Below are 24,275 nucleotides of genomic sequence, written 5' to 3'. Positions count from 1 at the left end.
TTTTTTTTAGGTAACACAGAGCATTTATTCTAGACCATTCTGAACTGTATTCAGGATGCTGAGAACAGGGCATATAGTCTGTATTGTGGACATTTAAATTATTCTTTTCAATTTGTACAACCTATAACAGGAAAATACTTCCCCCAAGCATTTTGAAATTTTCACGTTTATTTTCTATTACTTTTTGGCAATTGAAAAAATAATACAGGTATATGATAAAAATTTAAACAGTGCAAAAATTTAGACAATGAAAAGTGAAGTCTCCTTCCTATCCAGTGCTCCAAGTCTCCCTCTCCCCTCCTTATTATATACCTTTAGAGAAATATTGTTCGAGAGAACACATGCTGAAACAAATGGGGACTATATTGTACATACCATTTGGGACTTTGCTTTTTTATTTAACAATGTGTTTTGATCATCATTCTAGATTACAATATTAGGTCTAACTCATTCCTTTTCTAGGCCACTTAGTATTCCATTGTATGGACATCATCATATTGATGAATGTCTAATTTTTTTCCTTTAGTTTTTTCATTATAAACAAAGCAGGAAAATTTCCGGAAGTGAAATTATTAGATAAACGGTGTATGCATCTTTTGGGGTAGATATTGCCAAATTACTGTTCACAGTGATCACTTGGATTTATAAAGAGAATGCTTGTTGTATATGAACATTCAGCATGATGTTGGCTTTTGACTTTAGGTACTTTTTATCATGTTTAGAAAGTACCCATTTCTTCTACTTTATTAAGAATTTTTTGTGTGCCCATAAACTTTATCAAATGCTCTTCCAGCATCTGTGTAGACTCTTGTATTTTTATTTTTGACATTATCAATATGGTAAGTGATATTAATAGAGTTTCTAATATTAAATCATTCTTGCATTGTGTATTATTTACTTTTCTACTGAATTCCATTTGTTATTTTATTTATTATTTTTGCATCAATATTCATATGATGAGTATTTAGGTTTCTTTTTTGTTATATTTCTGACTATTTCTATTACATGTTCATTGTTAATTTTTCCATATAGTTTTTGAATCCCTTGTGCTTTGTTTTTGTTTTCTTGATCCACTGTAGCCTAAGAGATTCCTAACAACTATGGGAATTTCATCATGTTTCTACCAGTTTGCTCTTTGTATTTTCTTTTGCTTTTGTTTTATGAATTCTGTAGTTGTGTTATTGGCTGTGTAAAGATTTTTGATAGATTTTCATTGTAGATTGTACCTTTTATTATTATAAATCATTATTCATCTTGCTTATTGTTTTGTTGAATTCAGCCTTATCTTGTGGCTTTTGCTTTATTTCAGTTTGTATCTTCTAGGATGTTTTTGCCCATCCTTTTACTTTCAGCCACTTATTTTAGATGGTGCTCTCATATCAGAGTATAGTTGGGTTTTGCTTTGTAGTCTAATTGAGGATTTTTTTTTTTACCAAGTGAATTATACTGTTTAAATAAATGGCGTTTTGTGTTGGTTTATCTTATTTGAGGTTACCTTTTCTGTTGAAATTGCTTCTTTCTGTCTTTTAAAAAAATCTGTTTCTATATGGGCTGTCATCTTTTTCCCCATTTTGGTGGAAAAGGCTGAATATATTTTTTTAAAATCATGAATTAATATTGATATATTCAGTTCAAATTTAATATTATAGGATTTTACTTAATTTCTTTGCTATTATATTTATATTTCTTTTTACATACATTGAAAACCTTGATTCTTAATAACATTACCATCATTACTAACTTGCTTTACCTTACAGGTCACATAAAATAGCTTATAAAGCCATGCTAATTTTAATATTAACAGTACATGTTCTGAATGAAGTTTAAGATTTCATTCTGTCTGTCTGTCTGTCTTTGTTTTGTTCTATTACTGTATGTAGTCAAAATCTAATCTATGTTTTAAAGGCTTGGTAGAATTCCTTTATGAAATCATCTGGCTTTGATGTTTGCTTATAGATTAAGTTTTTGAATAGTTTTCTCTAAATCAGCTATAGAAGTTGGTTTGCTTAGACTTTCCATCATTATTGGGGTCAATCTGGGTAAATTGTTTTCCTGGAAAAGTTTCCATTTTTTTCTAGGTCTCTTAAATGTATGTGAATTGATGTGTGCAAATTTCTCTCAGGATCTTTTTAACTCTTAGGATTTACTGGTTATTTCCCCTTTTCATGTCTGTCTTTGTGCTTTCTGTGTTTTTTCTTAATTTTTCTCATTTGCCTTTAAAATATTGAGGGTATTTCTATATCAGCCATTAGCAGGAGATCCTATGGGATGTGGGGTCTTGCTTCAGTAGGACTCTTAATCACTTTCTTACTTCCTTCCCTCCTCCAGAGGCTGCTACTTCCAAGGACGGTTACTTTCCCAGGAACTCCCCTCTGCGTGTCCCAGAGGCAGTACTTTCCCAAGTCAGCCACCTCTTGTTCTGTGCACTTCCCAAACTCTTCCCTTCAGCCCCATGTGCTGCTGGTATGCTGACCTATCAGGTCTCAGACCTGTTCTTAAAAGTTCCCACTCAGCCTGGGGCCCTCTCATGAAGGAGGGCAGTGAATCCCCATTGGTGTTGTCTGGTTCCTGCACCACTTGGACCCCTCTGCCCTCTCCATTCTTTTCTGTAGCCCCCGCTGGACTTCCTCCACCATTCTAGACTGGCCCAGCACTCTCTTGATTCTTGGTGCTTTATTGCCTGACTTACACATTACAGTGTCCATCTCTGAGACATGCTGTAGGCCTATGTTATGGATGCTTGTACTTTCCTTGTTGATCTGCATGGCTTATGGGAGGTATCAGGAAATTTGAATGTAAGCACTCATTGTTCTTGTTTGTCTACATTTCCAGTTATCTGCATATGTCTTGATGTTGATTATCTCGTATCAGTTCTTTTGTTGGACATATGTTCTTTCCATGAATAGATTAAAGATGACCATTATTTCAGGAAAATTTTCTTCATTTACTTTTGAAGAATTATTTGGTTGTATTTGCTGTGTTCTTGTGTTTAGGAGTGTCAGTTATATATGTGTGGACTATTACATATTTGCTGTAATTTTTATTTTTACCTGGCAGCTGGCTGGTATGAGGATCCAAACCCTTGACCTTGGTGTTAACAACATTGCGCTCTAACCAACTGAGCTAACTGGCCAGCCTCTCTGTAATATTTTTAAGTATTTGTTCTTGTGTAACTTTCTTAGGCTTGTCTACCTTTTCCTGTGTTTTCAGCCTTTTCCTTTTTTGTAGCTTTTATTATGACTTTGAATCTGTTTAATTGAAAATAGTTTCATTTTTCTCTTACATTGCTTTTTTGAGCTCTCTCCTTCAGCTCTCATGGCTCTTCTTTGATTTTTAATTTCAGAAATGTGATGTTTGCTTTACTTTCTTTAATTTCATTAAGAATTTCATAGTTTTTCATTGCTTGATGCTGTGATTTTCTTCTGTGTTTCATCTTTGCCTTTTGTTTATGCTTTTTTGGTTTTTTTCCTCTTAGTATGTTTGGTTTTCCTTTTTTTCTTTGTAGTATTTTTGCATAGCTCTATGCCAGTTTCTTTGTGATTATTACTTATTTTTTAACGAATCCCCATTTTTCTCAGGCTGGCTGTTTTTGGAAGGAAGTATTTATGTTGGAGAGAGGGCTTCTGGGGGCTTCCACTAGAGGACTGTGTTAGCAATGTGCCTGGCAATGCTTTCTCCCTGAGTTGTCTTAGCTCCTGTAGAGAGCCTTTGTGGAGCCCCGTTCTTGCAGGGGATTTTGTTGAGTTGGGCATTTAGGCATCCCTTGGTCAACCCAGACCTACCACTGTGGAGTTAGTTACCCTCCATCCCTGGGTCCCAGGAGGCAGCTTGCTCTTTCACCATGGCAGACCTGCCCTTTCCCCCTCCAGCTTCCTCTCTTGACTGGCTGTGGTGTCAGGCAGAAGCAGACATGCTCTGGGGTCCATGATGCATCCTCTTGCCTACATTCTGGGCAGGGGAATGTGGTTTCCCACCCCTCAGTGTACAGGAGAATCCTGCCCTTTGCCTGCTTTGCCCAGCAATGCTCTTGGCTTACCCTGGGCTGATTTTCAAGGCCTCTTTTCCTATTTTGTGATTGAGGGTTTTAGTTTGCTTTTTCTTACTTTCATCAAAGATAAATGTTTCTTTTTCTGTTTCTTGTTTCCTTTGTTTTTAACTTGGTATCATGAACAAGAACAGGGCAGAGGTATCTTTCTGCCACCATTTGTAGTGAGGAGTTCCATATTCTATATTTAAGCAATTGTTTGGTGCTGTTCCAAAAATTTTAAATCTTTATTAATCTCTTGGTGGGAAGGCATGTTTTCAGACACAGCTGGGTACTGCATCAAATAAAATACAAAGCAGACTGAGGCACTGTTCTGGTTGTTACTGTAAGCATCCCATTTCTTCCTGTTCATCCACATTGATCAGACCAGCATGTGGAAATCTCTGCCTCCACCTATGAGTTTCTGCACGGGTACATCCTCTTAGGTGTTGCTGAGACAGAGAGAAGAGTGAGTGTGCTCTTTCATCAGATGGGACAGTGGAGCAGCAGTTTTCCAAATGCTCCTAGTTGCTTCAAAGAGAGAAATTTTTAGCTTAATGAAAACCTTAGAGAAAATAGCAAATATATTTCCCTTGGTGTATATTTGGTGTCCTGAAGCCAAAATAGAAATAAGTTTCTTGCTGGCAGGATGAGACTTTTGTAAACAAGGATCCTCCCTCCTTTCCTGCTTCATCCCCCCTCCCTCCCTTCTCTCCCTTCCTTTTCTTTCTTTCTTTCTTTTTTGGTACCAAATACAAAGATAATAAAATCATCTCAGTCATGGTCATTTGAAAGTTTTATACCATCTGAGATAAGAGTCATTTAAGTTGTTAAGACTGGATTTTAAATTCTGCATTATTCTTTCCCTTTATGCCTTTGAAAATGTAATCCTTAAAAATGCTGTGTTTCTTTGCATCATTTAAGTTTTATATCAGAATATTTGGTTGAAGATGAAATGGTATAGGCATAATTATAAACTGTGACCTATTTTCAGAGTGCAAATTTCAGAACTAATAAAACTGAGTAACTTAAAATCCTGCATTTTCATTAAGTTAATCCACAGAAATAAGTGGGAAGGCTTATTTTGCCTTGCAGTTTTGTGGGAGCCACTTCCCTGGGCAGCCTCTTCTTTGAGGCTGGTTGGAGGAGAGATTTTAGCCTGCTCAGTGTGATGCCCATCAGCACTGTGGGAGGTGGCCAGGGCTTTCATGAGAAACACTCTCCATATCTTAGTTTTAATTTGATTTTCATTTTACACACAGGAGTTATAAATTTGCTTGCTGCTTGCCAAAATGTCGTGTTTTGATAGAAAGTTTTCGTTAAGTAGATAGCAAGTTGTTTCATTATTAGCATGATTTTGAAGCAGTTAGGTGGTGCTGTGAGATGTGTACATTAGGGCTCTTCCACCAAACAACAAGCAACACGGAGAACTAGACCTTGGCTCCTTGTGTGTCTTAGTCGCCAAGTGTTCGTCTTGATAGCTGTCGTTGCTGGTTTCTGTATGAGCTAAGATCTCTTCATGTCTTAGACTCTGTCTTCTATTGCTTCTTAATAGTCAACAGTCATGCAAATAGCCTAATGAAAACTTTTCTGTAGAAAGAGGAGTTAAGGGATCCAAGATTATTTACATATTAACAGTATCCTAAGGGATGTTACTTACTTTAGGTTAAAGCTCTGTCTCAAAATGTCTATCAGACGATTACCATATTTTGACTGATGGGATCTGACATCTTATGTGTTTAATATTGTGTAGTTATTTTTTTAGAACATTATGGTAGCTTCTTTTGAATATCTTCTATATATAAGGATGGGTAGATTGAAGTGGTTAGATACAATCTGTCTTCTAAAATCTTTAACCAGTCTTATAAGAATAATAGAGTAGATTTCATGTAAATATCATGTAGTGGGAATGTGCATGAAGAGATTCAGCCATTGTAGTACAGCACACAGACACACACACACACTGTATTTTGCCACATATGTATTTGTGGTTTTTATGTTAAGCAGGGATGAACACAATACAGTAGTATAAAAATGTAGTTTGAAAACATAGGTATCCCTGAGAGCATTTTTTTCTTTACTAAGATGGGAGTGGTCTGTTGATGCCTGAGTACTCGAATTGGGTTCTGGCACAGCAGCAGGTGCAGGGAGCGAGGGGTGTCTTCATTGTGCCAAGGCTGCCAGTCTTCACCTCCTGTTGGTGTTCTTTGGGCGCATCACCCCTCTGCTGGGTTGGAGGCAGTGTGACCTGCTCCTCCCTGTTGCACAGAGACACCATAAGGAGTTGTGAGAGACATTTTTGTTTTTATTTTTACTTTTGAGTTAAACACGTGTCTCATAAACAAAAGACAGAAGCAGTGTTAGTATTAGTATTGCATTATCTAATTTAGAGGGCCCTACTATAAACCAGGGTACTGACAGTCTCCCCTAAATTAGATTTTGATTTATTTGGCAGATTGTTCAGTGGCTGTAGTAGTCATAACCCCAGTACTTGACAAGAGATCATTCAGCACTCTTGAAGGAGGGAATCTGGTTTAAGTTGTTGCTTCCTTTAAATAGGCCCACACAGCACCATATTTTCCTTGAAGGTAAGGCTCCTTCCTAGTAATTACGTTCTTAGCTGACATGAGAATGTTGAAGGATTTAAAAAAAGTAAAGCAAACATCTATTTTTAGAAGCTGAGACCAGAACCATGCTTTTGGCATTGATGGTGAGGAGAAGCCCGGTAATTTAGGACCTGCAGCTTTATATTCTCCCTGAGTCCTTGGTTCACAGTCCTATATTTAGAAGTATACAAGCTGGTTTTTATGCCTAACTGAAAAGTCTTCTATAGTAGAATAGAGTCATCTTTTGAAAAAGAACTTAGAAAAGTAAAATAATAATTTAGATGCTGTAAGTCAGTTCAGTGTTAAAAAACTTGATGCAATAATTGAAAAGGATAGTAATAGGAAGAAAGAATCAACTACAGCTTGTGCATTCCCAAATAATGGCTAAGAATCACAATAATTGTGGGTAATCATCTTTAGCTCATGTTAGCTGAACAGAAATCCTGTGCAACTTTTTAGAATAAAAATATAAAAAAATGGGTTTGATAACAACAGAAGCTTATTAAACCATGTCTTTTTACCCTAATTACTGGTATTTTGAGCATTTACTTTTTTCAGTCATTAGAGAGGAGGATTTCATTACAACCCTACCTTTTAAAAACTTTTTTTCTCTGTATAACGTACTTATGAGATATAAGTATAAGAATCATATATTAAGAACCTTTTTTAGACCCAAACTGTTTCCTGTTGCTAGTATCAGATATCTCTTCTTTGTTATCTTTTTTCATTTCTAAGAAGTTGGGTTTACTTTTAAATTACTCTGAAGATTTAGTGATAGGGACCTGTCCTGAGAATACACTGTCCTTTTCTGTTATATGCAGTTCTACATAGAAAACTTTAATCATGTTTCTCTTCCATACTGTAGACCTTTATTTGCCGGTCCTTATTGAGGGCTCTCATGCCTGATATTCTCATCCCTGTATTTGGTGACAGGTAGATAAGAGATAAGGGGGGCAGCCCTCGGAAGAGTTGAACTAATAAACCTTAAGGAGCTCAAAGCTTATCAGTGGATGAAAACAGCAAAGCATCCTTTCTTGATGCAAATTCCATCTTATAAACAGCCATATTCTTTAGTAAGAGACTATGCTAGGAACTTGTGTGGAAAATATCCCATCTCCCCAAATATGGCACAAGGCATTGCATTTGAGTTCTCCATATCTACTGAACACACTTCCTCTTGAGGACCTGAAGACACCCCATCCCTACAGTGAGTCACTCTAAGTAATAACTGTGGATGAGAGAATGTCCCATTTAAATTTAATATTGCCAGAAGATACTGTCTTTGGTTAAATTAGTCTTGTCCACATATGTGTATGCGTGTTAAAACCATACTAGCCAAATGACTGCTGAAAAGTAGGAAGTCTTAATTTGATTTTGATATTTGCTGTTTTTGAATGTAAGCATTTATTATTAGATTAGAAAAGATGAAAATTATTGAAAATACTCAGTATCAACGAGAATGAAAGGAACTTCATTATTCCTTCACTATAGTGGGAGAACAGATTGGTAACATTTTTCTAGGGGCAATTTTGTAATATGTGTTCACATGTAAAATACATATGCCGTTGGACCTAGCAATTTCACTTCTAAGTAAATATGTTAAGGAGAAATAGTAAACAGGGGGAAAGGGTGTTTGTACAGGAATGTTAACATTATTTATAATAACAAAAAAAAGGGAAACAAATATTTTTTGATAGAGGATTAGTTAAATTATAGCATTTCATACAAGGGAATATTATGACACTTAAAAGTATATTTCATGTTCTATTTATATTGGCATTGAAAAATATTCAATAATACTACCACAGGAGAAAATATTACAGAGCAATGTGATATATAAAATGATTCCATTTTTGTTTTTAAAGTATGTATTTGTGGGTATATATTTTGAAATATTTGTACACTAAATTGCTATTATGGAGGTTATTTTGGAGGGAAGGGAGAGAGTAACAGGGGCCTCATATTCTAATTTGCACACTTCTCTGTGACTTAAAATTTTACATCAGTTTGTATTGCTTTCATAGTCAAAGACAATAGTAAAGATACTTACATTCTGAAAATCCAAAAGAATATACACATGTGCAGTAGGCAGGATGACATTGACCTCTGTGTAGTACTCCTCTCTTACTGGAGTGTCCGTATAGTGTTTGCCGAAGAATTTCATGAGCAATCTCCAATCTGTTTTATGTCATTTGGCACATTTTCCCTCTGCAGTGAGAAGACTGCTTACGGCTCGCATTGTGACTCAGGTGTTTCCACTGCATGATAATGAAGCTCTGAAGAAACTTGAGGACACCTGGTACACTCGGTTTACTTTAAAGTATCAGCCCATAGGTATGTGTCAGCACCTGTTCTCTTATAGAAGAGGAATACTGCTAATGAAAAGTTACGGTCCATCGGTGGCGTCATCTTCCTTGGGCAGATATTTAGTGTTCTGCCAGGCAGGGCTCACCAGCTGCATGTGGGAAAATGTGTGTGTGTGTGGCGGGGGAGGGGGAATAAGATGGGTGAGATAACCTATTTATTCTTTTTTACTTTCTAATACCATTCTAAATCAGCTGAATCACAAGCTCTCACTAGATTTCACCAATACCACATGCAATTCAGAGTGGCCTTCATGAACATGTTTCAGAGTTGGAGTAAAACAGTTTTATAGGAATTTAGTTTGACTTTGAATATTTTGTATTTAAAAATTTCTTTTTCTGTAGAGCTAATTATTTAGAGTGGGCGAAGTTGTACTCATACCTAGAACAGACTAGCAGGCCTGAACATCTTTTGAGGTAGTTCATCAGTATCTTGCTGTATATTATTGGATCTATCCATTTTCTCTGAATACAGTTATAAGAATAATTATTAATTTACTTGGTATGTGTTGAACATTACTTTATGTAGAGTCATGTCAATGTAGATGTTCACATGTTGGTCTGGTTATGTTTTTTAAGCATAAGTATTATAATTAAGCTGGTAAATTTCACCGTAAGCATTACCATCATTTTTTCTTTATAGGGCATTTCTCTTTTGATTTTGTTTGAAGGAATCTTTCTAAAATAATTTTCTTTCTAATTTCCATTTCTGAAAGCAACTATTATAATGTTGCAACAATAAGTAAAGATTGTTTTTAAGATCAAACTTTGAAATTGCATTTTGAATTTTTCTTAAATTCCCTGAAAGGAAGAGTTTTCAATAGTTCTAAATCATAAGTCATTTTATGTTAGACTTATAATAACAAATTTTTTACTTTGTTTTGGCATTTAAATGCCAGTAAATTTTAATATTGCCTGAAGACTTAGAAGGTGATACCATCTATTAGCTACTTCTGAGAAAGTAAGGGAGTTGGTGGTGAAGGCTGGGCATGGGGTGGCAGTGAGTTTGAAGCCCTTGAGGAGTGATGGGACCAGTGATGTAGCCAGGGTGCAGACAAATGTTGAGCTTCCCCAAGATCAATAAGGGGAAATGTCTGATTTGGAGCCCAGCACCATGAGTAGTGTTTTTTGGGGTTTTTTTCTCCATTGATTGGATATCCTTTGTCCTGATTCCGATTTGAGGTGACCTCATTATACCTACTGTTCTCATTTGCTCCTGAGTTAGTTAGAAGAGTTAAGGATAGGAGAAAAGGGCTTACCCCAGTTCACTCTAACCCACCTCCATAGACTGATGTGATAGAGTTATATTTTTAAAAAATTACATTTTCACTGTGAGTAGTTAATTAAGAAATAATAACTCCAATTGCCACACTTCCCCACACCTCTTGCATCCCACCCTGGTGCCAGTGCAGGATGCTCTTATGATCCAGGCACTCCCCATGTGGTCAAGGTTGGCAGTGTATTCACGAACACACTGTTAGGTTAGTTAGCTTGTGTCGAGTTCACAGATATTAGCAGTAATGTTGTTTGGATCTTCTTCTGCCTAGTGCTTATATGAAGGTATAGAAAAATGAGTTCCACGGCTGTTCTAGAAGTTAATATGTAGAATCTTGTTTTGTGCTTTTGAGTAATTTTTCTTCAGTGTATTGAAAAATTTGTTGTGACACATTGATGAAAATATGTATCTTTGAGTAGGGAGAGCAGGATACCATGGACAGGGAGTCTTCTTTGAAAAGTGGGAGAAAAGTGGGGAGCATAAATTAAGCCCCCAGATTAAAATGGTTCAATGGCCATAGCTGAACTTCAACTAGGACCTTGGAGATTTGGGGCAAGCTCCAAGGTGATTTTTCCTTTGGGAAGGAGGTATGCACCAGGTGAGGAAGTAAAGGGGAAACAGAGCCAGGGCACCTGGCAGAGCAGCCCCAGCAACTGAGCCCTGGGCCCTAAACTGGGGAATGTTGGGCTTGCCACACAGACTAATGGGGTCTTTATACTGCACGGAGGACCAGCTAACCACCACATACTGATTGGCAAATGAGGATATTAAATGATCCTCACTTAACTAAAAAATGAATAAGCTAACTTGACATGATTTGAAAAAAAAGTCTTTGGTAGTCTCTACTTAAGTTCTTTCTTTCCTTCCACCGTAGACAATATTCGTGGCTACTTCGGGGAAACAATTGCTCTTTACTTTGGATTTTTGGAATATTTCACTTTTGCCTTAATCCCCATGGCTGTCATTGGGCTACCTTACTACTTGTTTGTGTGGGAAGACTATGACAAGTACGTGATCTTCGCCTCGTTCAACCTGCTCTGGTCCACAGTGATCCTGGAAGTGTGGAAGCGTGGCTGTGCCAACATGACCTACAGATGGGGGACACTGGTCATGAAGAGACAGTTTGAGGAGCCCCGGCCAGGATTTCATGGAATCCTGGGTATCAATTCCATCACTGGCAGGGAGGAACCTCTCTATCCCAGCTACAAGAGACAGCTGCGCATTTACCTGGTCTCTCTGCCGTTTGTGTGCCTCTGCCTCTATTTCTCTCTGTATGTCATGATGATTTACTTTGACATGGAGGCCTGGGCCTTGGATCTGCATGAGGACAATGGGTCTGAGTGGACCAGTGTCTTGTTGTATGTGCCCAGCATCATTTATGCCATTGTGATTGAGATCATGAACCGCCTCTATCGCTATGCTGCCGAGTTTTTAACTTCATGGGGTAAGACCTGATGCTTTGTATTCATGTCTTATTTGCCTGTAAGAAATGTTGCTTAGATGATAGCATTCATTTAGCCACTACTTTACAGGGAAGATAGACGTTGCTCTGGACTCATTGTAGAGACATAGGGAAATGTTCATCAGCTTTGTGAACTCCCATGATTTCCATATCAGGGTTGTCACAGCTCTCACTTATTGAGTGTTAGTTACTATGTTCTAGGTGCCTTGCTAAGCATTTTATCCACAGTGTCTTATTTTCACATCCTCATGGCACCATGAAATAGAAGTTATTTCACCATTTTATGGATAAAGATACTGACTCTTAACAAGGTTTAGACAGCAAATAGTAGAGACAGGCTAATCCTGACCTATCTGTCTAAAACCTGTGCTCCTAGTACTATAATAGTTATATATATATACTATAAGTGTTTCACGGTGAGGGTAAAATAGATTGAAATTATCTTTATGATACTCAGCTGAATGTACTGTGGCTACTGTCCTAAAACTGGTTGTCTAGTTGGTGGGGGGCACTGAGGACTGCCATTAAATTCCGTGAAGGTGGGCGTTCATGGATATGTCTGTGGTAAAAGAGCAACTTGATTATGGTTTAAAAATGGTCCTGATAGGTTACTTACTCTTTGTTTATTTTTTCAAACAAATAAACAAATATGCTATATTATTCCCCAGGAAGAAATCTTGGCCTTAACTATATGGACCATAAAGATGTTTTAAATTATTTTTATTAGTCATAACAACAACAGCTACCATTTATTGAGTGAGTGCTTTCCCTGTGCTGATACTGGGCTGAGGTTGAATATTATCTCTCATCCTGACAGTGACCCTGGGAGGAGGGTGGTCAGCCCTGTGTTGTAGGCAAGGAGACTGAGTACCAGGTTAATAATTGCCCAAAGTTAGGCAGTGGCTGAGTAGCTGAATTGGTATTCAAATCAAGGTCAGCCTAATGCTGCCTCTCTGTGCAAGATGACACTTCCCTTCAGAATCTTTTTTTTTTTTGTCTTTTTGCCCTGCTGTCTTGGGATCTATGGCATCACCTTTTCTAGGTGATGATGGAAGTTTGGGCTTCCCTTTAGGTTAATTTTTGTAAACCATGTGTACAGAAAACTTTATCGCCCTCCTCTTTTGATGTTCCTATCAGTTTTTACTGTTGTCACTTATACAAGGTCTTTTTTTGTGCATGGCTATCTATAGGATCATTTGCCAACACTTCCCAAATTTCTTTGTAGGAGTAATATTTAAAAAATAATTTTAGACCACAGTGCTATTGAAGTACCAGGAAAAGTGTGTCCTTGCTTGAAGCTCTTGGTGGCAGGGAATAGCCGCGGTTGACAGCCGAGCAGTTATTGACTGAGGCTCTGGTGCTGGACATCTCTGCTTTCAGCCTAAAGTCCCACTTTACCTCTTGAAAATGCTCCCATATTGTTTTCACATCTGAGAGAAACTACCTCTCCTTTTTAATGTTTTAGAGAATCACAGATTGGAATCTGCCTACCAGAATCATCTAATTCTGAAAGTTTTAGTGGTAAGTAGAATTTTTATGTACAAATTCATTTTAACTATGAAACTAATGCATATTATTTAACATTTAGGAATATAAATATGAGGAGTTGCTTCTAATTTTTTTTTTTTTAAATGTTTTTTTTTTTTTTTTTTTTTTGGTCTTTTTCGTGACCGGCACTCAGCCAGTGAGTGCACTGGCCATTCCTATATAGGATCCGAACCCGCGGCGGGAGCATCGCAGCGCTCCCAGCGCCGCACTCTACCGAGTACGCCATGGGCTCGGCCCGAGTTGCTTCTAATTTAAGGTAGTTAAGTGTATTTTGTGCAGATAGGCAAGGATTGATTCATAAATATATTTATATCTGTGTTTAGTAGCCTTATTACAAATGTGCACATGGTATAAGACTTCAAAATATAGAAATTAATGTTATAGCCAATTTCCAGTTATTTAAAAAACTAACCACTTTATAGACATATTTTTATTCTTTGGTGACTTATTTGAATGCTTTGCTGTTCATTAATACTTCTAGGTACCCACAGTCTGCTTAATGATGGAGCATTAAATTTTTTTTTTTTAATTTTGGTAAAGAAATTTCTGAAGTTCAAAAGGTTCCCAGCATGTTTTCATGGGTAGGAGGAAAGAGACAGAGAAAAAGTGCCTGCTGTTTGTGTAAAAGCTCACACATTATGCCTCTTCCCACCATTATTATAAATAATAAAGAAGTACCAGCTCAAAAGCACCTCATTTATCAGGAGATTACCTCATCAATGTATAACACATCTGAGAATCAAGAAAGATGCATAAAGAGTACTCCAAACTTTTAGCTGGAGTTAATTTAACACGGTCTATGTACTTTATTCCTGAGAGAGGGATCCAGGCCCTTACTTAGAAAGAGTTTTTGTTCTGGGTATAGAAATCATCCTAAGTTTATCCGGCTTTTCAGTCCTTAAAAGATAAGAAACCACCCTTACGAGGGTGTTTAGATTTTTGGAAGGGGGTAAACTTTATAGAGGCAAGAGCAGGTAAGGAAATAGAAAACCATCATAAACAGATAAGAATTCAACAATTTGAGCATTAGAAAAGGGGCATGTGGCCATATACATCTAAAAAGACTCCGAAGGCCTCATTCACTCTGTAAAATAATTGATATTTAAAAAGTTAGTGCTGAATTAACAAAGAAGTTATGTTCTATGTTCTCTGTGTAAGAAAGCAGAGGAACATGCATGCATTAAAAAGTTCATTCAAAAGAATTATAATATGTAGCTTTTGCCCTGAGAGGCAAAAACACTCCATTTGTCTTAAAGAATTCAGTTATTTATGAGAGTAAGTTAGAGTCTATTCTTCCTCAGTTGTGTTTCTTAGGTCTCTCCCTTCCCTTTTAATCTTATGGGGATAGCATTTCTCAGCCTTCCTGGGCTTTTGCTTTTTAAGTTCTGCTCTAACTTATCACCTCCCATCTGTGGCTATGTTGATCTTACTGCTTACTCTCCAGAATGACTCCCCATCTCCTCTCCAATTAAGTGCTCACTCTTGTACACATAGCAGCCTTTGTTTCAGAAAGTGATGCTGCTAAGCAGGAAGTAGGCAGCGTCGGGGCAGGGAGGCAGGAAGGAGACCCATTAGTGCAGGGGGTAGTTGCAGGTTCTTGGGCAGGGAAACTACTTGAAGAAATGGCACTTTTTGTGTTAGGATCTCCCTGACTTGTACCCCCACTCCCCAGGCTGCCACTGTGTGTCTGGCAGGGCAGGTGAGTTCATTCTCATGGTGACAGAGATGCTTCTCAGGCCAGGCCCATTGTTCTGGCAAGTGCCACCTAGCTACCTCAGTGTCCCTCCATGAAGAAGGGGAGTCTTAGACCCATGAGCACAAAGAGGCTTCTTGTATTGGGTCCCTTGTAGTGGCAGGATCCCCCTTGTCAGTGCCACCCAGCTGCCCCACTGTCTGCTGGTGGGTGAGGAGAGTCTTAGGTCTGTGAGCGTAAAGAGGCTTCCAGAGCTGTGCTGCTTGTTGTGGTGGGGTCTTTCTTGCCAGTGCTGCTTGGCCATTCTGCCATCTCAATGGGGCAGCAGAGGAGGAGAACCCCTGGCAGTTGATTGTTAGTGGGAGTCCTAATAGATTCTCTCTTGCCAGTTCTGCTGGGCTTGTCTGGTACTGACTGGACTCCTGTTGGAATGGGGGAGGAATGAGCCTACCTGGCCACCTGGGTTGTTAGGTTGGGGTTGGGAAATGCTGGTGCATGGTCTCCTCCTCCTCCTCCTCAGATGTGCTGGTGCTGTGTTGTTCCTTCTGTCCAGGGCTCCCAAACCAGTTTGTTTTCCTTTAAGCACCTTTTGTTGTTCTTTGGTTGCCTCTTGTGTTATTTCCAGAGTTTATAGTTGTGTTTAATGAGGAGACATAGGGAGAAACAAGTCAGTGCCATCTCATCTGGACTGGAAGTCCCTTATTACATTTTTTAATGCTATATTTACAGTTGCTATAAAGTACTGTAAAGCAGTATTTAACATTGTTATCTTATTTTTGGTAGTTCAACTTCCTAAATTGCTTCGCCTCACTCTTCTACATTGCCTTTGTCCTGAAAGATATGAAGCTTCTGCGCCAGGTGAGTGTGAATAACAGAAAAGTATCAGTTTTTTAGGTCTTGGTGGTGGTTTCCTATATTCAGGTAATGTAATTGTCTTCAAATTATTATTTTCAAAAATAAAATCTTTTAAATTTTATATATTTCTAAGCTCAATTCTAAATTTAAAAACCATTAACAGTTGTACTGTGTATTGTTCTCAACTGAAAAGAAATTAGTTGAATCTAACCAGCTTGTAAAACTAATCATATAGGCCCATTAAATCAATTATGTAGTTCACCTCAAAACTTGTCAAAGCCATTCTAACAGTAAAAATGTATTCATTGTTTGAACAGTTGTGTGTATTTTGGGGTGGAGGGTTGATTGGTATAACCTTGAACCGGTCTTGTAAATTTCATTTTTTTAAATTAATAAGTTGTTAAAGTTTAGGGATCAGTGGATCATATGCAGTGCTGTATCTTTTCTGAAATGTTTAAGAAAGTCTGACATTTATTTTGATGCTTTTCCATTTCTGGATTGCATAATACCAGTGAATAATAAATTGAGCTCAAATTATTGATTTCTAAGTTCTCTTTTTTTATAGTAAAGCCAGTTATTAGTAAAGGGCTGTTCCTTCCTAATTTTAGTATTCTGAGATTGTTAGTGAGCACTGTATCAAAGCCTAGGCTTCTGTATGAGAGCTTGGGATAATTTTTCAAGAAATTAAAAAATTTGTGTAATCAGAGAAGATTAAAAGATTTTGTAGTTGTGGTTCTAACAGCTTGCATAAAAGTAAAATTAAAGGTTGTGCTCTTAACAATTATACTAGATACATTGCTACTTTTTAAAAATTACTTTTAAAAATTGAGAAAATTCAAAATAATACATTTGGAATTGATAAGCTGGATGTTACTTACCTCCCCTGGTCCCACACATTAGCTTGTTAATAGGGCATGACCTCTCATTTCTTGTACTTTAGAGGGTTTCCTTTGTTTAACAGAGGATAGTGGAATGGAAGAGGACTTTTTAAAAAAATAGAATTGTAGTACCAACAAAGGTGGGGTGTGGTAGAAACACTCATATCTACCTAGGGAAAGTGGAAATTGACACACGTCTCTGGAAACCAGTTGGATATGAATCTTAACTCATCCCTAACATATCATTAGACATGGGACAAGACTCATGTACATAGATACCCAAGCAGCAGCTTAGTGGAAGTTGGAAATAATACTTAATTCAACAGCAGTGTACAGGCTATTTAGAAAAGAATTTTTAATGACATGCTCACAATATATTAAATAAGAAAAGCAATATGCAAAGCTGTATACATATAGGATAATTATAGTTTTATTTTTATATGTGATTGGAAAGAAATAACCTAAGATGTAGCAGTGTTTCTGCCATGGTTATGGAATTATGGTTGGTTTCTTTTTCTATTTTCTTAGTTTTATAATTTAATTTTTCTTTAAGTTTTAGCCAAACTTTTTTTTTCAAGTTGGCAACATTGTTTAGATTCCTATGTTGCAGTCAGGATAAGAGGATAAAGAACATGATTTCAAGTTAATTTGTTTTCCTACCAACACTTGACTGTTTTATTTCTTATTATTATCTTATTTGTATTGTAATCTTGTTTGTATTTTGATCTAAGTCTTTCTTGTGAACAACCATAAATTAGGAACACTGTTCTAACACCTAGCATTTCTAATATTAGTTTTTATAACACAATGGTACCCTATTTATTGAGGGTCCCATTTTATTTATTGCATAATTGTGTACATGCAATGGTTTTATTAAGCTACATTGCCAAATATGATTTATGTGCTTCTCTTTAGAGCTTGGCCACTCTCCTGATTACCTCCCAGATCCTTAACCAAATTGTGGAATCTCTTCTCCCTTATTGGCTCCAAAGGAAGCATGGTGTGCGGGTAAAGAGGAAGGTGCAGGCTTTAAAGGCAGACATCGATGCTTCATTATATGAACAGGTCATCCTGGAAAAAGAAATGGGAACTTATTTGGTAAGTTTGAATATTGCTGAGTTAAACATTTACTGAAAGTGAATAATAGTCATGCACTAGTTAACATATGCTATACACTCATTGTCTCAGATGTGACTACTTTATAAGTGCTTTCCAGCCAGTTTCCTCACCATGAGCCACTTTGAGGCTAAAAAGATGGAACTGTGCATTGAAACACTGCTGTCTTGAATCAGAAGTTATGCCTAATAACACCAGAGGGCAAGTTTGGAGAATTATGTGACTGCTCTGCAGAGAGGGATGTGGGAATAGTTGCTGCAAAGATGATAGAGCAAGGGATAGGCAGTCCCTGGAGAGGCCGCAGCATTGCTCACCCTTGACACACTTCAAGCTTATAGAAAATGATCGCTCAAGCAAAGGATAGAGGCCCATTGCTGAAAAGTAGAATGCCAATCCGAAGACTAATTTTTAGTTTAAATTACTGTTATTGTAAATATAAAACAGTTCCTTTAAGACAGAGAATTTCTGAGTTATTTTTAGGAACTACAAGATGATTAGATGTTTGGCCACTTGTAGTATTTAAGAAATCTAGCTTATAAAACCTACCTGTGTGTTCGACAAACTTACTGAGCTCTGACTACATTCACTGTCTCTATATTTTTTGGGCGGGTGTGGGCATCACATTTGCTTCTGGTCATTGTTTCTTACATCCTGCACCTTTCTTCTTGGCATGGTATTCTTCTTGGTGAAATACATCCTTCAGTGGCTCATTCAGTGAGGGCCCATTATTGTTTAACCTTCATAGTCTTGTTTTTCATCTTGAGTGAATTTGTTTCCTGATTATTGAGTTTCTTGGCTGACTTTCATTGTTTTTCTCATATGCTGAAGAATTTTAGTTTGTATGTTCATCTTGAGTAAGAGTTTGTCCACCCTCTCTGTCTGCTCACTTCTCCCTGCCTTATTTTTTGCAATTCCCCCAGTGGGCCTCTAGGTCCCTAGTGCAGAACCAGGTGTTTGTAGCCCAGAGCTCCCATCTTGCGGTGACATTGGGGATTCTGCAGATCCAGTCACAGAGCCAGTAGGCAGCTTGTTGTCAACACAAGTTGTAGCTCCTGGGCAGCAGTTGTGGCTTTTCTCAGTCCTCTTCCAAGGTTAGGGGCTGTTGTCTCAGCCCCTGGTTTTGCAGTCGACCTGGTTCTAGTTACACTGCAGGGGAATGAGTGCTCTTGGTTCTACCCCACAGGACACACAGATCCTAGCTACCTCAACTGGCCTCTGGACTTGGAGCCTGACCACATTCCAGCTTACCATCTTGTGTTTTGTCCATTTCTCACCTGTGTATCTCTTTTTCTTGCTTTTGAGTGGTGATACATCTTTTGATTAAAATATGAGGGTCCTTCAAAAAATTTGTGGAAAAATTGAAATAAAAGATAATACAAATCTTTCCATGAACTTTTTGAAGACTCCTTTTATACATATATGCACTAGCACTTTCTCTCATTGCTGTGCTGGGGAGAAAATGATTCATAAACTCACAGCCCATCTTGAATAGCACTATTTCTGTTTACATCTGAAGTATAGAGAGCACAGACAGAGGAAGAGTTAAAGAAAAGGAGAATAGTGTGGAGCCGTCCTTCCTGGATTGGTTGAGTGCTTGCCTACTATGGGTTAGAAACTCAGTCCGATTTACATGTTGTCAAGATCCTTTACTTGCTTGTGCTGGGGAGTGGTATTTTGGGCCATGTTTACTTTTCTTCCTCTATTCTCTTATAGAAACTAAGCCAGCAGTCCCCTGCTCTTCATTCAGCCTCCTCATTGGAGACCTCATTTCACCAGCCATCACCTGGTGCTCCTGCTTCTCCATTTCCCTTTTTTGCCTGCCCCAACTGTCAGCAGCTGGCCTAATTTAAAATAAGCAAACCCTTCACATCTTCTGCTGTTTGTGTCCTGTCTCTTTCCTGCCCTTCACACTTGCTTGCAATAATTTGCCATAGTGTTGTCTCTACTCTCCTACTTCTCTTCCTACATCAATTAGAATCTGCTTTCAGCTCTTCTGTTTTTCTGAAATTGGGCAAACAACATCATCCCCTAAAGTGCCCAAGACCAAATTTGTAATCTCCTCCAGACAAGTTTCTCCTGCTTTGCGCCTGGCTTAGTGAATGTTATTCAGTAATTTAAACAACATACCCACATTGAAGCAGTTCTAATTCATCTAAAAACTGCATGCTAATAAGGTGACACTGCCAAGATCTTAGATCTTACCTTTTCTGGCATCTTATGACATCTGACAATCCCTTTATGAAGAAAGATAAAGGAGGCATGGCTTTTTCCATGTTAAAAATGGGCAACCAAAGCTCTGTTATTAATCATTTAGTGTCTAAATTAGGATCAAGGTTCAAGACTTTGCCTTCCCAATTCAGAATCTTGCTGTTATACAGTACAAGCTCTCTGATGTGAAGTAAAGGCAATAGTGTACTAATTTCTCTCACAGGTCCTGGGTCTGTGAGTGAACTCTAGGGTTAACAGTGCCACTTCTTAACTTGCCTGCAGGGCCCTGCATGATCTGGCCCATTTTCTTCTCATCATCTCCTACAAGTTCCTCTTTTACTCTCTCCACTGGAGCAACCTTGGATATTTTCTATTTCAACTCTCCATATATTTGGAGAGGGCAGATGCTTTGGGGTCACATTTGTTCTAGATGATTGTTTCCTATGCACTTATCCTTCCCTCTGGGCGCATTTTTCTCCTTACTGAAGTCAATGAATTTAGTAAAAGGCGAAAGATTTATACGTTTTGAAGAGAAACAAAGAGTGTGAAGTCAATGAATTTAGAATTTTCTTTTCTGTAATCTTATCATGACTGCTATTTATAAATCTGAAATAATGTTGCCAAGCTTTGGGAAAAAGCAATTTGGCTGAAACTTAAGAAATGTTATTACAAAAGCAATACTTGCTCACTCACTGTAGAAAACTTGGAAAATGACAGAGTGAAGTGGGACAGATCACTTGGAACCTGAGACTCTGTCTTCATACATTTAATAAAGTACATATATATAATTAATTATGATTTTTCACAGACATTACATAGTACTCCTAGTAACCACTTTGTTGTTAAAGTTTGTATATAGATTGTTAGAATTGTTTAGTCAGTTGGTCTTTGCTACTTCCAGCTAATAGGGTAGAGTATGTCTTGGTTAATGTATTTTTACTTTACATGTATAACTGTTTACTTTGTTAAATTTATATACTTTTTCCTTCTTGTTGTTAGATTGTGGTTTGCTAAGTTTATTGGCTTAAAAGTGCTCAGAAGTGTAGAAGTACTGACAAAATGTTGACACGTACATATTGTCACTCAGAATTGCCTGGCAAGGTGGTGTCGGAAGGTGGAGCACGCTGCTGAGCTGAGAAGGTCTCCCTGTCTACTATACACTAGTGATGCCAGGAAGGCCTTTGCATGGTTTCCAGAGGCTGCCCAGTGCCTCTTCTGAGAGAAATTGTCTGCACATCTCTGCATAGGCTTGACCTTTTACTTTACGAACTGAATCAGCACAATTTTGAATGTTGAGCATACAATGTCAGGATTTCTTAAGACTGAATTGTGATGAAAGTGGCTTGATTGCTAAGATTTTTACTCTTTCCCAACTTTTGAATTTTTCACTATTCAGAGAAGTAAATCAGTGCTATATCACTGGGCATATTTAAAAGCCACATCTAGATGCTGCAACACAACATAAGGAACTGCTTTCTAAAGCTACATGCAGCCAGTGAGTGGTTTAGCAACTGCTAATCACTGAATCTCAAGCTGAACATTCAACCTGCTGGCTCTGAGATGCATGCATTTGCTGTTGCTCTCCAGTGAGCCTTAAAAACAGTCAGTGAGGAAGAGAGCATGCTTGGGTCCTAGGCAGGAGCTGAGGGCAGGACTCTCCACCTGGAAGCAGGCAAGAGAGCATGCCAAAAACACTACTTCCATGCAGGTTGCCCACCAGTCACTACCACAGCCATGGCTGCCATAAAAGCAGCTTGACACCACAGCAGTAGCCACAGCCACCATGCAGGTGGACTGCCAGACACTTGAGTGCGTTGACACAAGGAGAGTCACCAGTGGAGACCAGAAAAAGAAGAGGATGTCTCTCTCTTCAGAGCCCACTCCAGAGTAATAGGAGAAGCCACTGTTCTACCAGATGACCTGACATCAACGCAGAAAAATTAGAAATATGAAAACCCAAGAAAATATGACACCACCAAAAGTATACAGTAATTCTCAAATACCAGACTCTGTAGAGCAGGAAACCCTTGAAATGACTGAAAAGGAGTTCCAAGCAGCAATCTTAAGGAAACTCACTGAGTTATGAGAAGGCTCATTAGACAACATAATGAAACAAGAAAAAAAATCGGGAATGTGAAGGAGGAAATTTACAAAGTGATTAATACCTTAAAAAAGCATGTAGCAGAACTTATGGAACTGAAAGATTCCTTCAGTGAAATAAAAAAGACAACCAAGAGCTTAAGCAGCAGGCTAGAACAATCAGAAGAAAAAACTTCTGATCTTGAAGGATAGTCTTTTAGAAATAACACAGGTGGACAAAAAAAAAGAATTTTAAAAATGAGGAAAATCTAAGAGAGCTAGCAGACAACCTTAAGTGCACAAACATTTGAATCATGGGTGTTCTGGAAGGCAAGGAGAAAAGAAAAGGCATGGAAAAATGTACTCAACAAAATAATAAAGAAAAACTTCCCAGGTATAGGGAGAGACATGGACCTTCAGATCCAGTAGGCTCAAAGATCCCCAGATGGATTCAACCCAAAAAGATCCTCTCCAAACCACATTTTAGCCAAACTGGCAAAGCTCAAAGACAAAGAGACAATCTTAAAAGAAGCAAAAGAAAAGCGTCAAGTCACCTATAGGGTAGTCCTTATCAGACTAATGAAAGACTTTTCAACAAAAACTCTACATGCCAGAAGAAAATGGGATGATATATTCAAAATACTAAAAGAAAAACTGCCAACCAAGAATACTGTAACAGCAAGGCTATCTTTCAGAAATAAGGAAAAAATAGTGTATTTTCCAGAGAAACAAAAACTGCGGGAGTTCACTACCACATGACCAGCTCTACAAGAAATCCTCAGGGAAGTCCTGCATCTGGAATACAAAAAATGATAATCACTTCCATGAATATACAAGAAAGAACAAAACGCATTGGTAGAACAAAGATGCAAACGAGAAATATAAAGAAATTAAATCTTACCACCAAAAAAAAACATGACAGTGTAATAATGTCCCTGCTTTATTTTGGTCTGTCTGGATAAAGGTTTACAAATTTTATTGATCTTTATAAAGAAATCAATTTGGTTTTGTTGATTTCGCTACTGTTTTTTAATTCCCTATTTCTTATATTGCTGTTGTAATCTTTGTTATTTCCTGCTTATATTTTTTTTTGGTTTAGTTTACACTTCTTTTTGTATTTTTTTTAAGGTAGAAGTTTACATTACTGATTTGAGATTTTTCATATTTTTAATATAGGTGTTTACAAGTATAAATTTTCCTCTAAGCACTGCATGAGCCCTGTAGCCTATAAATTTTGATATGTTGTGCTTTGATTTTTCTCTCAGAGTACTCTCTAATATCCCTGTGATTTTTTTTTTAAACCATTGTTATTTAGGAGAGTGTTGTGTAATTTCCACACATGTGTGAATTTTCTAAATTTCCTTCTGTTATTGTGGTCAGAGAACATATTTTCTATGACCCTAGTCTTTTTAAAATGTATTAAGACTTGTTTTATGGCCAAAAAAAAAAAAAAGACTTGCTTTGTGGCCCAAAATAAAAAATATATTTTAAAAAATCCCACACACAAAAAAACAAAAACAGCCAGTGAGACTCAGAATCCCTGGGTTCATGCAAATATCCAGAGCATCTGAAGGAAGCACTTCTTGCCATTCCCAGTGTCCTATAATTGTGTATGGGAGTTTTCATTTTAGAAAAATGTAAAGTAAGAGAATAAGCTGACTGGAAGTAGAATCTGACTTATACTGAAGCTCTCAGCTACTGGGCCTAATATTCATATCTTGTTAAAAGACCAGTTCTGAGATAGAATAATAATAATTATAAATTTTAAAATATTAATGCTTAATATTGCTTTAAAATACTGTGATGAGTATTTTTCTTAAACTGACATTATTGTTGCATGTGTGCTGGATTCTTGTGAGGCCTGAGGATGCCAGAAGTTGGAGAAACACTGGTGTGTGGTGCGAGCATGGCCTTAGATGCTATGAGGGAGGGCTCTGTAACTTAATCACTGTGCAGCTTAGAACGCATTGCTTGGCTTCTCTCAGAATGGGGAATATGAGATATTGTGAAAAACAAGCCTCTGATGAGGCATCTGAGTGGCATGTCACAGAGTCCTGTTGAGACATGGAGCCTGAGGTGACAAGTCAGAGCCACCCACTCTGAGGCATCCTACTTAAGTGAAGGCTCCTTTGTCCAGTTATTAAGGATCACTAAATAACTCACCTCG

The 24,275-nt window shown here is 37.7% G+C and overlaps 1 protein-coding gene across 6 annotated transcripts in view; it reads left to right on the top strand.

Moving 5' to 3' along the window:
• The window catches only part of ANO10 (anoctamin 10), a 205,453-nt gene that overhangs the window by 24,725 nt on the left and 156,453 nt on the right, over positions 1-24,275 (top strand). For all 6 annotated transcript variants that reach the window (XM_063113792.1, XM_063113791.1, XM_063113793.1 and 3 more), the window contains 5 exons: positions 8,845-8,964; positions 11,144-11,713; positions 13,197-13,252; positions 15,756-15,830; positions 17,621-17,803. In XM_063113792.1, the coding sequence (XP_062969862.1) occupies positions 8,845-8,964; positions 11,144-11,713; positions 13,197-13,252; positions 15,756-15,830; positions 17,621-17,803 (1,004 nt within the window). The remainder of the gene's footprint in view (positions 1-8,844; positions 8,965-11,143; positions 11,714-13,196; positions 13,253-15,755; positions 15,831-17,620; positions 17,804-24,275) is intronic.

The sequence above is a fragment of the Cynocephalus volans genome, chromosome 11 (assembly GCF_027409185.1).
Source record: "Cynocephalus volans isolate mCynVol1 chromosome 11, mCynVol1.pri, whole genome shotgun sequence".
Classification (NCBI taxonomy): domain Eukaryota; kingdom Metazoa; phylum Chordata; class Mammalia; order Dermoptera; family Cynocephalidae; genus Cynocephalus; species Cynocephalus volans.
Note: the sequence above shows the minus strand (reverse complement) of the source record. Positions and strands in the feature narration are given on the sequence as shown.